The following is a 17,308-nucleotide window of genomic DNA, read 5'->3' as shown; positions in this document are numbered from 1 at the left end:
ATCTAAAATATATTTAGATTTGTTTAACCCTTTTTTGGTTGCTACATGATTCCATACGTATTATTTCATAGTTTTGATGTTCACTATTATTCTACAAAGTAGAAAATAGTCAAAATAAAAGAAAAATCGTTGAATGAGTAGGTGTCCAAACTTCATCCATCCACACTTATTCTGTTTAATGGCACCCCTTAAGAAAAGTTCCAGTAATACAGTACAGAAATGGTATGATAAAACTGGATACCGCACAACCCTAATAATTATATCTGTGGCAGGAAATTAAACCTTCAATCAAACCACAAGCTGGCTACATAAATGGTACATTTGATGTTTGGTTAAAGGGGAAAACAATAAATATCCACGATTAAAATCTAGCTGTGCGTTTCAGCCCAACAGGAGAGCATTTCCTGATCATGACTCATCGGTGCTGTAGCAGGTGTCGTAACATCAGCGGATTGGCATAAAAATGTCAATGTCAAATTGTCCAATTGAAGACCGATAACAGACACCAACAGCACAGAGGCAGACCACTCACAATCAGACCCTGTGGGAAATAATCAGAGAGCACTCCTAACAGAAAGATATCATCCCTATTAGAGCATTCTAGCAAAGATCAATGACAGATCAACCCACCTGGGCTGCTGTGATGGGAGGGAGTGAGGGAAAAAGGATGGATGTTTTATAGCAGAAAACATTGAGAGGACACACACACACAGACATATACTTTTTTTCCAGCTCTAGTGCCCAGTTGGATGTGTGCAAAACAGTCTGTTCATATAGGGAGCAATAAGGGCTCCATTAGCAAGCTGTAGGCTGTACCCCTCAGGCGTGGCCTGATGAAGAGCAGAGTAGCTGGACTGGACTGCTATACAGTCTGCCAGACAGACTACTAAGGTAGGCGCCTGTTCGCGGTGATATAATTCCTTCCATGTTAGAAGGTTAAGCAAACAGACAGCGCCTTAGCAAAGGTCTGGAGTTTAAAAAGCAAGTCTTACCTCTGACAGAAAAGACTGGTGTTTCTACTGCTTCTATTCCTCTTGGTTCAGTTACAGGCCATGCAAATGACTTGCAAAACACTCCTGCTGAGATTTGCTCTACTTAGAAGGGGATTAAAATGGGCAAAACCATAACATTACAGAAGCATGGAATAGATTCATGGATTGATCCGAGATTGAGTCATCAGCTGTTACAGTATTCCTGCTCAATACAACCAATCCGGACAGTTCCATAGTTAAGCTAAATATGGATTAGAATGCATCGGTGACTTGTACCTTTGCAGAAAGACTTAAAAATCAGGAATGAGGACAGTGGATTGACATGTGGATAATCACTTGCACCTACAATCTGTGTTGTATGAGATATTGAATGAGAGCGAGATCGGCCGTTCTAGAACGGCCTGAATATCTCAGCTGAGGAATTGCCTCCCGTCATGTTATTTGTTTTGGCTTATTCTCCCCTAAGCTACAGACCGGCTGAGACATCTTATTGAGCTGAAAATAAACATTTACTCCACTTCTCATCCATCAATAGCGTTCTCCTGTCATCATCTAACCCACAGAGACAAGACAGAAAGGAGAGACAGAAAAATGGAGGAAAACAACTATTTTTGTATCCTCTGATGCCAGAGGCCATCAGGCATAAGGTGATGTAACGCTAACACCACAGTAACCTGAAGCAGCAGCAGTACTCTAGGCAACTGGGAAGCTGGTGTGGTAATGGTTGGTGACCCAGTATCTCTGGCACTGGTCCTAGTGCAGCCTTAATCACAGAGGGAGGACATTTTGAGTGTGCTGTGGCCAGGGGATTAATACTCAGGACCAGGGCCTCTGTGCCAGTTAACCAGTAAGAGTAGGGGTGTGAAACTCATTTCCCCAGGGGCCGCACTCAGTCTTCACCAAGGTCTGCAGGGCCGCACTTCATTTATTATACTTCCTTGCCCTCAAAATTAGCTAAATAAATATATAAATACTTTCCCAACTGTCTAGATTTAGTTGAGGACTGTTAGCAAGCAGCACAAAGTAAACCAACCACAAATGTAGGTCCATTAAGTCTACACAGTTTTGATATGGTTTTAGTCATTTCAAAGTCAACAGAAGCTTTCCCCCAGAAAAGCCACCTGCGGACCAGATTGAAAGGGCTAGAGGTCCGGGCCTTGAGTTTGACATGCGAGTTAAAGGTTACGCACAGGGGAATGGGAGACTCAATAGACTAGAGTCCTAATCTCCTTGTTTCACCTTCCTAGCCTGTATATGTATCCAAATGCCCTCGTCGGACTCATCTGCTCTGACAGGCACAATAAGGGGAGGAACAGGGAGAATACAGCGGAGGGTAAAGTATGTGTATACAAAGCCTTCGGAAAGCATTCAGACCCCTTCCCTTTTTCAGTCAATCTACATACAATACCCCATAACAAAACAAAAACTGTTCATTTAAAAAATATATATATAAATTAGCAAACATTTCTGAAATATTACATTTAAAAAGCCACCTGCGTACTTTGTTGAAGCGCCTTTGGCAGCGATTACGGTCTCAAGTCTTCTTGGGTATGACGCTACAAGCTTGATACACCTGTATTTGGGGAGTTTCTCCCATTCTTCTCTGCAGATCCCCTCAAGCTCTGTTAGGTTGGATGGGGAACGTTGCAAAGGGTCAGAAACGTTCAGGTTAAATTTACAGAATTTTCCCAGAAGTTTTCCATGGGAAGTTAAGCCTGGGGATTTGGGGAATTTTGCTTAAATTCATCAAAAAAGTTAAGCTAACAGTGAACCTTTTTTTGAGAATCACATGCTATTGAGCCCAGACTACTACACTGTCTGAGCCAAGGACTACATGCTTTCTGGTAAGTTTTGATTACAATACTGGGTGGGGTGAATATATTTGATTACATACAGTGGGGAGAAAAAGTATTTGATACACTACCGATTCTGCAGGTTTTCCTACTTACAAAGCATGTAGAGGTCTGTAATTTTTATCATAGGTACACTTCAACTGTGAGAGACGGAATCTCAAAAATCCAGAAAATCACATTGTATGATTTTTAAGTAATTAATTTGCATTTTATTGCATGACATAAGTATTTGATACATCAGAAAAGCAGAGCTTAATATTTGGTACAGAAACATTTGTTTGCAATTACAGAGATCATACGTTTCCTGTAGTTCTTGACCAGGTTTGCTCACACTCCTCCATACAGACCTTCTCCAGATCCTTCTGGTTTCGGGGCTGTCGCTGGGCAATACGGACTTTCAGCTCCCTCCAAAGATTTTCTATTGGGTTCAGGCCACTCCAGGACCTTGAGATGCTTCTTACGGAGTCACTCCTTAGTTGCCCTGGCTGTGTGTTTCGGGTCGTTGTCATGCTGCAAGACCCAGCAACGACCCATCTTCAATGCTCTTACTGAGGGAAGGTTGTGTGCCAAGATCTCACGATACATGGCCCCATCCATCCTCCCCTCAATACGGTGCAGTCGTCCTTTCCCCTTTGCAGAAAAGCATCCCCAAAGAATGATGTTTCCACCTCCATGGTTGGGATGGTGTTCTTGTGGTTGTACCCATCCTTCTTCTTCCTCCTCCAAACATGGCGAGTGGAGTTTAGACCAAAAAGCTCTATTTTTGTCTCATCAGACCACATGACCTTCCTCCTCTGAATCATCCAGATGGTCATTGGTAAACTTCAGACGGGCCTGGACATGCGCTGGCTTGAGCAGGGGGACCTTGCGTGCGCTGCAGGATTGAATCCATGACGGCGTAGTGTGTTACTAATGGTTTTCTTTGAGACTGTGGTCCCATCTCTCTTCAGGTCATTGACCAGGTCCTGTCGTGTACTTCTGGGCTAATCCCTCACCTTCCTCATGATCATTGATGCCCCATGAGGTGAGATCTTGCATTGAGCCCCAGACCGAGGGTGATTGACCGTCATCTTGAACTTCTTCCATTTTCGAATAATTGTGCCAACAGTTGTTGCCTTCTCACCAAGCTGTTTGCCTATTGTCCTGTAGTCCAGCCCAGCCTTGTGCAGGTCTACAATTTTATCCCTGATGTCCTTACACAGCTCTCTGGTCTTAGCCATTGTGGAGAGGTTGGAGTCTGTTTGAGTGTGTGGACAGGTGTCTTTTATACAGGTAACGAGTTCAAACAGGTGCAGTTAATACAGGTAACGACTGGAGAACAGGAGGGCTTCTTAAAGAAAAACTAACAGGTCTGCGAGAGCCGGAATTCTTACTGGTTGGTAGGTGATCAAATACTTTGTCATGCAATAAAATTCCAATTATAATTACTTAAAAATCATACAATGTGATTTTCTGGATTTTTGTTTTAGATTCTGTCTCTCACAGTTGAAGTGTACCTATGATACAAAATTACAGACCTCTACATGCTTTGTAAGTAGGAAAACCTGCAAAATCGGCAGTGTATCAAATACTTCTTCTCCCCACTGTATATGATTTTTTGTTAACTAGTAAATAGTAGGCTACAGCAAGTGTTACATGCCATGCCCTTCTCCCCCGATTGCTCAGTTTGGACAGGCCGCCGGCTCTAGGAAGAGTCTTGGTGGTTACAAACTCCTTCCATTTAATGGAGGCCACTGTGATCTTGGGGACCTTCAACGTTGCAGACATTTTTTGGTACCCTTCCCCAGATCTGTGCCGACACAATCCTGTCTCGGAGCTCTACGGACAACTCCTTCGACCTCATGGCTTGGTTTTTGCTGACATGCACTGTCAACTTTGGGACCTAATATAGACAGGTGTGTACCTTTCCAAATCATGTCTAATCATTTGAATGCACCAGAGCTCAATTTCAAGTCTCATAGCAATGGGTCTGAATACTTACGTAAATAAGGAATATTATTTTTCTACATTTGAAAAACATTTTCCGCATTGTCATTATGGGGTATTGTGTGTTGATTGCTGAGCATTTTTATTTATTTAATCCATTTTAGAATTAGGCTGTAAAGTACCAAAATGTGGAAAAAGTCAAGGGGTCTGAATACTTTCGGACAGCACTTTATATGAAGTGAGAGGACTGTGTACGCAACGACTGTCTTTTCCTGAGGCCTCCTCCAGTCAGTGACCTCTCACACCCTCTCAGTGAGCAGCTGCCCACATGCCTGGTATAGAAACACACAGGGCAGGCAGCCTGCGACATCCACACACACACGGAATGTGTACACTAAAGTCCTAACTCTGCAAAGGACTCAGTTTATATTAGAAAATCAGCAGATGAGCACAGGAAACTGACCTCTGAGGAAATTAGACAATCAAGTGACCGATCTACTGTTTCAATATGGGGGAAAACACTGACTGGCTGATGGTACATGAAGCATGAAAAAGTCAAGATGACAGTGCAGTTTAAAATATCCCGTTGAGAAAAGTCCAAACACTGAGATCATCAGCAGTAATGATATATTAAATTGGCAAGCAGGGGACGATAAATTCAGAGTAACCATAGTGGCTGAAAGCCTTTAAGAGGTCGTGTGTGTGTGTACTCTGTATCCCTCCCTCCAACCCTCCCTCTGAGGAATGAGTAGAGTAAACAGGAAGAATGCCTATCAAACCACCCTGTGCTTCCTTTTCGCTTTCCCTCCCACTCTTGCTGAAGTACGTTCTCCATTAAGTCTCCCTGAGGGATAAGTAATCAACTTCACTGGAACCTGTCTCTCACACACACGTCTGTAGCAACATTAAAACAGTCTCTTTGCTTTCCCCAGGAGGTGCTAGAGTTGTTAAGCTAAGATCAAACTTCGGTCTGCAAAGTAGGCTAGATGTGTGGGAAAACACGTCTGCCAGTAGGAGCTTTTCGGGGAAAAATCAAAACGGAGGACAAGCGGAACATTTCAGTGGATTTTTTTTTTTTAAATGTTCTGTAGGCTACAGTCAGATGGTGGGATGATTTTGTGCCCAATTTACACTACCGTTCAAAAGTTTGGGGTCACTTAGAAATGTCCTTTGGTTTTTGAAAGAAAAGCCATTTTTTAATTCATTAAAATAACAAAAATTGATCAGAAATACAGTGTATACATTGTTAATGTTGTAAATGACTATTGTAGCTGGAAAATATTTTTATGGAATATCTACATAGGCGTAGAGGCCCATTATCAGCAACCATCACTCCTGTGTTCCAATTGTTGTGTTAGCTAATCAAAGTTTAGCATTTTTAAAATGCTAATTGATAATTAGAAAACCCTTTTGCAATTATGTTAGCACAGCTGAAAACTGTTGTACTGCTTAAATAACAAAGACTAGACTAGTTGCGTATCTGGAGCATCAGCATTTATGGGTTCGATTACAGGCTCAAAATGGCCAGAAACAAAGGCCTTTCTTCTGAAAAACATCAGTCTATTCTTGTTCTGAGAAATTAAGGCTATTCCATACGAGAAGTTGCCAAGAAACTGAAGATCTTGTACAACTCTGTGTACTACTCCCTTCACAGAACAGTGCAAACTGGCCCTAACCAGAATAGAAAAAGGAGTGGGAGGCCCCGGTGCACAACTGAGCAATAGAACAAGTACATGAATGTCTAGTTTGAGAAATAGACACCTCACAAGTCCTCAACTGGCAGCTTCATTAAATAGTACCCGCAAAACACCAGTCTCAACGTCAACAGTGAAGAGGCGACCCCGGGATGCTGGACTTCTAGGCAGAGTTCCTGTCCAGTTTGTGTACTTTAGCCCATCTTAATCCTGTTCTTTTTATTGGCCCGTCAGATATGGCTCTCTGCAAACTCTTAAAACAGGTTTAGACATTTTTGAAAGTCTATTAAAAAAATAGAAACACACTACCGGTCAGAATGTTTAGAAAACCCTTTATTTTTACTATTTTCTACATTGTAGAATAGTAGGGAAGACATCAAAACTATGAAATACCACACATGGAAACATGTAGTAACCAAAAAAGTGTTTCAAAATCAAAATATATCTTATATTTGAGATTCTTCAAAAGCCACCCTTTGCCTTGATGACAGCTTTGCACCCTCTTGGCATTCTCTCAACCAGCTTCATGAGGTAGTCACCTGGAATTAATTTCCATTAATAGGTGTGCCTTCTTAAAAGTTAATTTGTGGAATAATGTTCTTAATGCATTTAAGCCAATCAGTTGTGTTGTGACAAGTTAGGGTGGTATACAAAAAAAAAACAAGTCCATATTATGGCAAGAATAGATCAAATAAGCAAAGAAAAAAGACAGTCCATCATTACTTTAAGACATGAAGTTCAGTCAAACTGGAAAATGTCAAGAACTTTGAAAGGTTCTTCAAGTACAGTCGCAAAAACCATCAAGCACTATGACAAAACTGGCTCTCATGAGGACCACCACAGAAAAAAAGAAGACCCAGAGTTACCTTTGCTGCAGAGGTTAAGTTAGAGTTGCCAGCCTCAGAAATTGCAGCCCAAATAAATGCTGCAGAGTTCAAGTAACAGACATCAACATCCACTGTTCAGAGGAGACTGTGCGAGTCAGGCCTTCATGGTCGATTGCTGCAAAGAAACCACTACTAAACGGACACCAATAAGACAAAAACTTGATTGAGCCAAGAAACACGAGCAATGGACATTAGACTGGTGGAAATTTGTCCAAATTGGAGATTTTTGATTCCAATCGCAGTGTCTTTGTGAAACGCTGTGTGGGTGAACGGATGTTCTCCACATGTATATTTCCCACCGTAAAGCATGGAGCAGGTGGTGTTATGGTGTGGGGGTTCTTTGCTGGTGACATGATCTTGAATTTATTTAGAATTCAAGGCACACCAGCATGGCTATCACAGCATTCTGCAGCAATTCTCCATCCAATGGATTGTGCTTATTGGGACTATCATTTGTTTTTCAACAGGACAATGACCCAACACACCTGCAGGCTGTGTAAGGGCTATTTGACCAAGAAGGAGAGTGATGGAGCGCTGCATCAGATGACCTGGCCTCCACAATCACCCAACCTCAACCCAATTGAGATGAGTTGGACTGCAGAGTGAAGGAAAAGCAGCCAAAAAGTGCTCAGCATATGTGGGAACTCCTTCAAGAGTGTTGGAAAAGCATTCCAGGTGAATCTGGTTGAGAGAATGCCAACAGTGTGCAAAGCTGTCATCAAGGTGGCTATTTAAACAAATCAAAATATGAGATTCTTCAACACTTTTTTGGTGACTACATGAATCCATAAGTGTTATTTCATAGTTTTGAGGTCCTCACTTTTATTCTACGATGTAGAAAATAGAAATAAAACTCTTGAATAAGTCGGTGTTCTAAAAATGTTATTTACTTATTTACATAAGTATTTAGACCCTTTGGTATGAGACTCAAAATTTAGCTCAATTGCATCCTGTTCCCATTGATCATCTTTGAGATGTTTCTACAACTTGATTAGAGTCCACCTGTGGTAAATTCAACTGATTGGACATGATTTGGAAAGGCACACACCTGTTTAAACACCCCAGTTGACAGTTAATGTCAGAGCAAAAACCAAGCCATGCGGTTGAAGCAATTGTTCGTAGAGCTCCAAGACATGATTGTGTCGAGGCACAGATGTGGGGAAGGGTACCAAAACATTTCTGCAGCATTGAAAGTCCAATAACACAGTGGCCACCATCATTCTTAAATTGAAGAAGTGTGTAACCCCAAAGACTCTTTCCTAGATCTGGCCGCCCAGCCAAACTGAGAAATCGGGGGAGAAGGACCTTGGTCAGGGAGGAGACCAAGAACCCAGTGGTCACTTTGACAGAGCTCCTCTGTTGAGATGGGGAGAACCTTCCAGAAGGACAACCATCTCTGCAGTACTACACCAATCAGGCCTTTATGGTAGAGTGCCCAGATGGAAGCCACTCCTCAGTAAAAAGGCACATGAGAAACAAGATTCTCTGGTCTGATGAAACCAAGATTGAACTCTTTGGCCTGAATGCCAAGTGTCACGTTTGGAGGAAACCTGGAACCATCCCTACAGTGAAGCATGGTGGTGGCAGCTTCATGATGTGGGGATGTTTTTCAGCAGCAGGGACTGGGAGACTAAAAAGGATCGAGGGAAAGCTGAACAGAGCAAAGTACAGAGAGATCCTTGATGAAAAGCACTCTGGAGCAGGTTAGGACCTCAGACTGGGGTGAAAGTTCATCTTCCAACAGGACAACGACTCTAAGCACAAAGCAAAGACAACACAGGCATGGTTTCGGGACAAGTCTCTGAATGTCCAGGAGTGTCCCAGCCAGAGCCCAGACTTGAACCCGATCTACATCTCTGGAGAGTCCTGAAAATAGCTGTGCAGCGACACTCCACATCCAATATGACAGGACCTGAGATGATCTGCAGAGAGGAATGAAAGAAACTCCCCAAATGCAGGTGTGCCATGCTTGTAACGTCATACGCAAGAAGACTAGAGGCTGTAATCTCTGCCAAAGATGCTTCAACAAAGCACTGATTAAAGGGTTCGAATATTTAGTGGTTGCGCCACTAAAAGTTATGTGATTATGCTGCGGTACTTAGAGGTCATTTGTGGTTCAGTACAGTACCCTGTGTCACCACTTCATTGCTCCAGACCAGCACAAGGGTGAGCTAGAGCACTGATTATGCTTTTGGGGCCTACTGAGTCTAACTGACAATGAACGTGCAACATAAACCTAAATAGAAACGGAGATGTGCACACCTTCAGTAATATTTATTAAAACTGTTGTTACACTAAGGTTTAAATTATTTTACTCTTACTGTAGTAGCGTAGCCCACTCCCGAATGGTCACGTTGTACAGCGACTGAGTGGCACAACGGTCTAAGACACTGTATAGCAGTGCCAGCTGTGTTACAGATGCTGGTTCAATACCCATGCCGGCCTCTACTGGGAGGCCCATGAGATGACAGAAATAAATAACAAAACTGGCTTTATTTACAAAATTAGTAACAATGTCTCACTCCATGTTCAAGAATGGCCTTTTTCCTCAGTCATTTTACTTTATTTGAAAACATTTTTTATAATAATCACTTTGTTTAATTTAGAATTATATAAAAGCCCCTTGGATATTCTCACAGATATTATTAACCCCATTAGCAGGACAATATATATTGGTCATGGCTCCCGAGTGGCGCACAATGGGATTTCCTTGCAGTTCTACAGCTGTATCCACTGAAAGCTTACAAGGTTCAAGGCACGAGGGCAGGGGGCACAGGATGGGCCGCAGAGCTACGCACAGAAGACAGACCTAGCCCATGGGGAAGGGAGGAGGAAGAGGGATGTGGACCCCCACCACACTGGGCAGCACAGAGCAACACTTTAAGGGGCATTGCACTAATAATGGCCCCAACTAGGGAAACGTTCCCACTGTTCTTAGTGCCAGTCTGCATGTTCAAATTAAGACAACATAACTAATAATGTCATTTTTATGCTTTCGTTAATAAAATGATAGACACTTTCAAAATGCCAATGTTTATTTAGTTACGGATCCATAACTAATTACTATGGGAATAAATATCACTGAATTACAGAAATATTCGAACAAAGTTTTCTAATGAAGGTAAACAAATTGTTGCTTACTGGAAAATACTATTTCTAACACACATGGTCATGTTGTACAGCGCCATTATGGCTATTAGCTGGACAATAGACTTGCCTAGGAGGAGGGTGGCGGGAGAATTCTATTGTCAAATTAGTTAGGTTGGCTGTATCATAACCGGCCCGTGATTGCAACCTATTTCAGTTTAATCCACCAGAAAAGACTAAACAAATAATACATCAAAAAGGTATTATGTATGACATCCGACTTCGTCCAATAGGACGGTGCACAATTGGTCCAGTGTTTCTCTCCTCTTAAAACAGAAATAAATGTTTTGGTCAATACTAATATTATTTTGGTCTTTATTCACTTTACAATCGCTGACTTTCGTTTTTTTATTCATTTAATAAATAACCTCATATTTTTAGATATCAAGTTGATGGCACAGTCATGTAGCGGCACCTACAGAAAGCTGAGTGACTAACTCATTCATGGCTTTGGATCAAAATAAATAAGTACCAACATTCTTTCTGATAGTCTTTAATAAAGAAATGCTTTGGTTATCCTGACCTGGACACCATGTACAGTATTATAATAGCCCGTTATGGGCTATTATCAGGATAATATACCTTTACCAACACCTCTCTGTATTTTGATACTTTGTGGATGGGGCCTCCCCAGTGATGCAGTGGTCTAAGTCACCACATCGCAATGTAAAATGAGTTGCTACAGATACCCGTGCCGGCCGCCACCGGGAGCCACATGAGGCGGCTTTTGGTTTTAATTTAGAATCATCCAATCCTCGATATGTAATTATTGGCAGAGTCACGTCATATTTTTCGATATACTGTAGGCCTACAGTAGGCGACACGAGTCTCATGTCGCCTACTAGTGTTGAGTAATGTGCTGTTAAAAGTGGTGTAGGTCTTATTTAAAGAGCATATTGAAGTTAGAAGCAATAGGATTTGAAGCAGTAGCCTACAACTATTTTAGCACCGTTTCACGTTCCTGTGAGACAATCATGGGGACTAGCATTAATGGTACCAGTGGTTGCCACTTAAATAACGTGCCATAGAAATCTGCGGCACCACGCAACCTGTGCTGCAACTTTTAAAGGACGAACCACTATGTAAATGTCATATTTCATTTTTTTTAATTAGCAAACATTTCTACAAACCTGTTTTTGCTTTGTCATTATGAGGATTTGTGTTGATTGAGGGAATAAACAGTTCAATCAATTTTAGAACAAGGCTGTAACAAAATGTGGAAGAAGTCAAGGGGTCTGAATACTTTCCGATTTTCAGATTTCAGTTTACATTTAACCCATCTGAACAGTAGGCTACCGTTCCTTTGACGTGCCATAGGCCGATTTGAAGTCCTTTTGTATAGCGCCTCACAGATCATCACACAACATCCACTATTACCACGTCATCAAATTTTTACCAAACATTACATTTCTGGCCCTCGCTTCTTTATTTTTAACTCTCCATTTTGCAGCTTTTCTCTTGAATGTTTTTAAAAATTTTAAACAGACATTGTTCTTTTTGCCTCAGTGGATTAAAGATAATTTTTTCTGACCATTCCCAAGAGCTTGGCAACTGGTATGTAGGCTGTCACACGTAAAGCCTAAGATTTAGGGCCTACACACTAATTCCATAGCGTAAACATTATGTAGGAAAAAAACTCAAATGTAGCCTATAGATCTAAATTGCTCAAGAATTATACAATTTATTTTGTATGGTTTTCTGTTGATGCAACCCGACTGCCACCCACCCGCCCTTCATCCACACAATATTTCAAGACCCGTATGGAAACACTGACATAGTTTTTCCAGACCACCTGATACGGCCTATAACTATGACCCAGAGTTTTTCCTGGTCGGGTCCCGTTGAAAGGAAAAACTGCTGTCCCTGCTCATGGTCTCTCATTTGAGTCAAAGAACACAGCTAAGTAGAATGAATACTTACAGGGTCTCCTAGTTCTTCCGTGTCTTGTGTCTTAAGTGAAGGCTTCGTCCTCAGCAGGATGTCATCGCTACATTCATTGTCAGATCCGTTGGGGGACTCTGCTAGATCCAGGAAGTCGTCTCGCTTCTGACCTCTGAACCTGATTTTGTCCAGCCGCTTTAGCATGTTCAACACCCCTCTCGTCGGCGGCTTTACCTTAGCATGGTGTACAGCATTTCTGAAAAGACAAAACAGAGAAGGGTCAAAGGTTCCCCTTTGAAACGAAGTGAAAATGAAAGGGACAAATCTCTTTGCATTAGAAGTTGCTTTTGTAAATAAGTACCTAAACACTACAGAACACAGATGCACAAGTTAAGGACAATTGTTGAGTGTGGCCAATACAAGCCTTTTTTTAAATAAGATGCATAAATAGACACGATACAGACAAACTAAAATATAGGCCAGCCAGGAGCCACAGTATCCTAATAATGTAGCAGATCACTCCATTTAAGATGTCATCTCTGCCCCAGTACCCAGTTAAAGACTACCACCTTTCATAATTGTGTTTGTCATCTCTGTCTATGACTCAGACAGCCTAATGACAGAGCCTGTGTCCCAAATGGTGCCCTATTCCCTATATAGTGCACTTTTGACCAGAGCTCTATAGGCCCTGCTCAAAAGTAGTGAGCTATGAAGGGAATAGGGTGCCATTTGGAACACAGCCATATAGATCTAGCGGTAGATCCATCGAAGGCTCAGTGTTTGAGTCATCCGCCATCATCCAGGGCCACGTCTCTTACTGCTTAGGAAATTATCACAACGAGGCGTGGAGCGAGATGGAGACAAGAGGCGAGCACCCTCTCACTTCAAACACGGTCCCAAAAATATATACAACTTAACGACTTGATTAATGTGAATCCTTTTGACCTACATCTACACTCCCCTGCGTATTTATTTAGGCATTGAAGCTAAAACGTTTAATTTGGCTCTATAGCCTACTCCAGTATTTTGAATTTGAGATCAAATGTTTTGGAGGCAAAAGCACAGAAAGTCACATTTAATTTGAGGGTATTTTCATACATAGCTGTTCTACCATTTAGAAAATAAAAGCACTTTATGCATCTAGTCCCCCCATTTGAAAGGGCCATAATATCAAAACATGCTAATCTCTCACCATTACCAATAACAGGAGATGTTACCATTTTAATGCCTCCAACTTTCTCACTCTGCATCTAATCCCCCCCCCCCCCCCCCCCCCCATATTTGAAGGTATCATACATATTTGGACAACTTCCCTTAGTGGATTACGTTTTGTCAAAAGTTTAGAATTTTGTCCCATATTCCTAGCTAATGATTCTCAAGGTAGAAGTTACCCCTAACCACAGATCTAGAATCAGATTACCCCTCCCCCAATCCTAACCATGACCATTTAGGAGGTTGATTAACCTCTGACATTAGATCAGTCCTTAGGTAACATTCTATAGTCAGATAATGACCCCATAGCCCAGAGCTCACCACCATCAGCTTAGCTTAGTGAAGCATCTAGACAGTTGCAGGAGCAAGGTGAGGTGAGAGGGTACCATAGGGTAAAGCTGTAATGTTGTTCAGAGAAGAGTGAGTTTTTCCTCAATGGGATATACCTAGAGAGCTCTTAAGTACTGCTTAATCATACACACAGTCAAACATATACAAGGTTAGACTACACAGACTCAAGACACTCACCCACACCTCAAATATTCAGGCGAATTGACACTGTACTCTTGACACAGTAGACTGCACATCAGTCTATACGCCTATGAGAGCCATTGCAATGGCAGCCATGAGTGCTGTCGTGTCTCACTTCAATGAGATTACCACCTCTGATGTGAATCTTCTGAATAAAAGAGAAGGGGCCACAGAGACTTGACTATGCTCCCCTCAGTGCCTAGTGTGTGTTTGATTGAGCACCTTGAGATGAAGAAAACTGCATTCTAGGAACTGGATAGTCAATGGCATCGTTTAGTGGTGATGGAAGGCCCCACACTTGAATAGAAAATAGGACATTGTTGAATTAAACAAAGACATTAATAAGACATTGTTAGGTTTAGGGTGAGAGATAAATGAACAGATCTTTCTGAGCATAATACAAACTAAAAACTCCCACCTGGAACCCCCTCCTGAAACCCCCATTGGCAAGTGTTTTACACCTCTCACACCCACCTGTAGGCATCACATTTATTTTAGGCAGTCACCTCACAGGTTTTGTTCACATGAAATACACCAAACCCCCTGTCAATGTCATTTCTGGTTGCAGACCCACTGAACCTGTAGTTGACATGCGATTGTTCATTCAGAGACTGAATTCTGAATGAATGTCAACGTTAGGTTAAATGCTTTAGAGTGTTTGGTCATTTTTATTAAAAATTAAGTTAAATAGGAACAAAAACAACCTGATTTCAACTATTATTATTATTTAGAAAATATGAAATAAAATATATCAATATTGTCTGAGGACACCAGAAAGCTATTTGTGCATCTTTCCAGGCCATGGGACTTTTGTCTGATTTTTTTTTTTACCCTTGTGGTTTTTAGACTGTTATTTAGCATTTCTTGTTGCTTACTACCTACTATCACAGTGACAATAACATGTGGTAGCCAATTAGCTTGTTAATGGTTTCCAAACAAATTCATGAATGTGATAGAAAACTATACAGCTATCTAGCTTGTTAACTAAGTTGACTGCCTCGACTAGCCAAAATTGACAATTGCCTTGTTTTGAAAGTTGGATGATCTTATCCTTTGAGGCTTTAAACGTGTTCTTACTGGGAAACATCCATGGCAGGCATTGTTGTCACCTTAGCGCACCACAGAACTTTTTAACATTAACATGCATCGCTTGCGGTACGGGTTTGGAAGGACCTTATCTTTCATATCAGGAAAAAAAAAAAAGATTTAAATTAACAATGTTTTTTTTTTAAATAGGGTTGGGGTTAGTGTTCCCACATGGCCATATCTCCATGTTAGTGTGTGCTTAAAGAAGACATGGACCACCTGTGCTAAGTAGCTATCTAGCATGCCCCCGAACACCTGTGTGTAACAGAAGGCCGCCAGAAACATGTCACTGAAAAATACTGTTGGCTGCAACTGGGATAAATCAATAAAGCCTTGTACACAATGAAGGCCATTAATGCCCATTTCAGTTTTGTTTTTCAAATCCGTTTTGTAACACCGACTGTCCATAGACAAGTGACCTAATTGGATTTGTGTATGTTCAGACAGCAGTCATTTGCTGACATGGCGACGCTAGTTGTCATAATAATGACACGCGTGTGTACAGTGGTGTAGGCTGATTGGTGTTGGTGCTCAGGCTTCCGATCACTCAGAAAGAGCTTCGGGGTTCTTTTAACAAACCTTCCCCTTACAGAAGACGCCTTCGTCCAATTACTTGTGTGACGTAATGGAACAGAGTTATGATCAAAGGCTAAGGCACTGTGAGCGGTCATAGCTTCGCAGCAAACAAAAATAAAACGGTTTATAAAATGAGCCTAACACAGGGTGATAATTGACGGAGTACGAAGGACCAGGAATGTATGGCTTCACTGTACCCGCGACGATTTGTAACAATCCGCGTGAGCAACAGTAGGTGTTGGCCAGTGGTGACAACGTGACAAGTCCGTTATGTTCGTCTTCGCTTCATTATTGAAACTATGGCGATGCAACGTTTCATTTGCAATACTTTCATTTACTCGTAGTTCCCATTTCTCAATTAAAATTGTAATCTTCGTAAATGACAGGCTACGCACAGTAGCCCTTGCGCTCTATTAAATACATTAATTACCCAACTAAAAGCCAGACGTTTACATAAACATCACACGCAAAGACTTGAGCTAGGCTACTTTACATGATATTATTTATATTTAAAAAATACGTTTCTTCTTACCCAGCCCGTAAATCGTAGCAAAGTTTCATTAACACAGAGAATTGCCTTTGAATGTATCCAGTAGCGTCCACCTGCTCAGATCCGCCAAGCCACAAGCTGTTCATTGAGCCTCAGCCCCGCCATCGCAATCCGCTCTTTTGTAAACCAAAGAAACGAGTTTACATCCCGCTGCAGCCTTGATTAGTTTTGCAGGAATGCCAGTTCCCCCCCGATAGATAATAGTATAGGCGATCTCCGTCAGTACCGTTTGAAACCAGTCACTCTCTCTCTTAATTCCATAGCTCTCGCAAGCCAGATCAGGGAATTCCGTCAATGTCAGCAGACTTCCTTTCTTAAAGGGGCCGTTTATGGAGTTTCAAAGTTATCAACAAGCCTTCCCTTTCTGTTATTGTACCGCCCACTCTGTATTCGTCTGCCTTCATAATGCCCATCAGCATCCTCTGTTGGATGACAATATTATAGCAATGCAGGCCTACCAACAGTATTGCATGTGCACAGTTGATTTCATATATTATTCGACAGTTCTTTCATGTAATACAGGTGATAAATAAATAATACATTTAATGAATTGACATTTGCACGTATAAAGATGTATATATAAAACAGCAATGAAACAATGTTTTAATAAAATCACCAAACAGTTGCCAAGTGTTTTTGAAATGCAAACCTTTGCATGTTTCCACTCAGATTAGCAAGGTAAAAATCTAAACTTCCATCATCTACAGAAATGAGCTCCAAAACAATGTACAGTCATGGCCAAAGGTTTTGAGAATGACACAAATTTTAATTTCCACAAAGTTTGCTGCTTCAGTGTCTTTAGATATTTTTGTCAGATGTTACTATGGAATACTGAAGTATAATTACAAGCATTTCATAAGGATTTTATTGACAATTACATGAAGTTGATGCAAAGAGTCAATATTTGCAGTGTTGACCCTTCTTTTTCAAGACCTCTGCAATCCGCCTTGGCATGCTGTCAATTAATTTCTGG

General features: G+C 41.4%; 1 protein-coding gene across 2 annotated transcripts in view; it reads right to left on the bottom strand.

The window, feature by feature from the left end:
- Nucleotides 1–16,666, bottom strand: part of LOC109896823 (GRAM domain-containing protein 4-like) — a 73,258-nt gene extending 56,592 nt beyond the window's left edge. For both annotated transcript variants that reach the window (XM_031832029.1, XM_020491206.2), the window contains exons 1-2: nt 16,318–16,666; nt 12,420–12,636 (exon numbers count right to left, since the gene is read on the bottom strand). In XM_031832029.1, coding sequence (XP_031687889.1) covers nt 12,420–12,636; nt 16,318–16,421 — 321 coding nt within the window. In that variant the 5' untranslated portion in view covers nt 16,422–16,666. The remainder of the gene's footprint in view (nt 1–12,419; nt 12,637–16,317) is intronic.
- Between the last annotated feature and the right edge of the window lie 642 nt (nt 16,667–17,308).

The sequence above is a fragment of the Oncorhynchus kisutch genome, linkage group LG9 (assembly GCF_002021735.2).
Source record: "Oncorhynchus kisutch isolate 150728-3 linkage group LG9, Okis_V2, whole genome shotgun sequence".
Taxonomy (NCBI): domain Eukaryota; kingdom Metazoa; phylum Chordata; class Actinopteri; order Salmoniformes; family Salmonidae; genus Oncorhynchus; species Oncorhynchus kisutch.
Note: the sequence above shows the minus strand (reverse complement) of the source record. Positions and strands in the feature narration are given on the sequence as shown.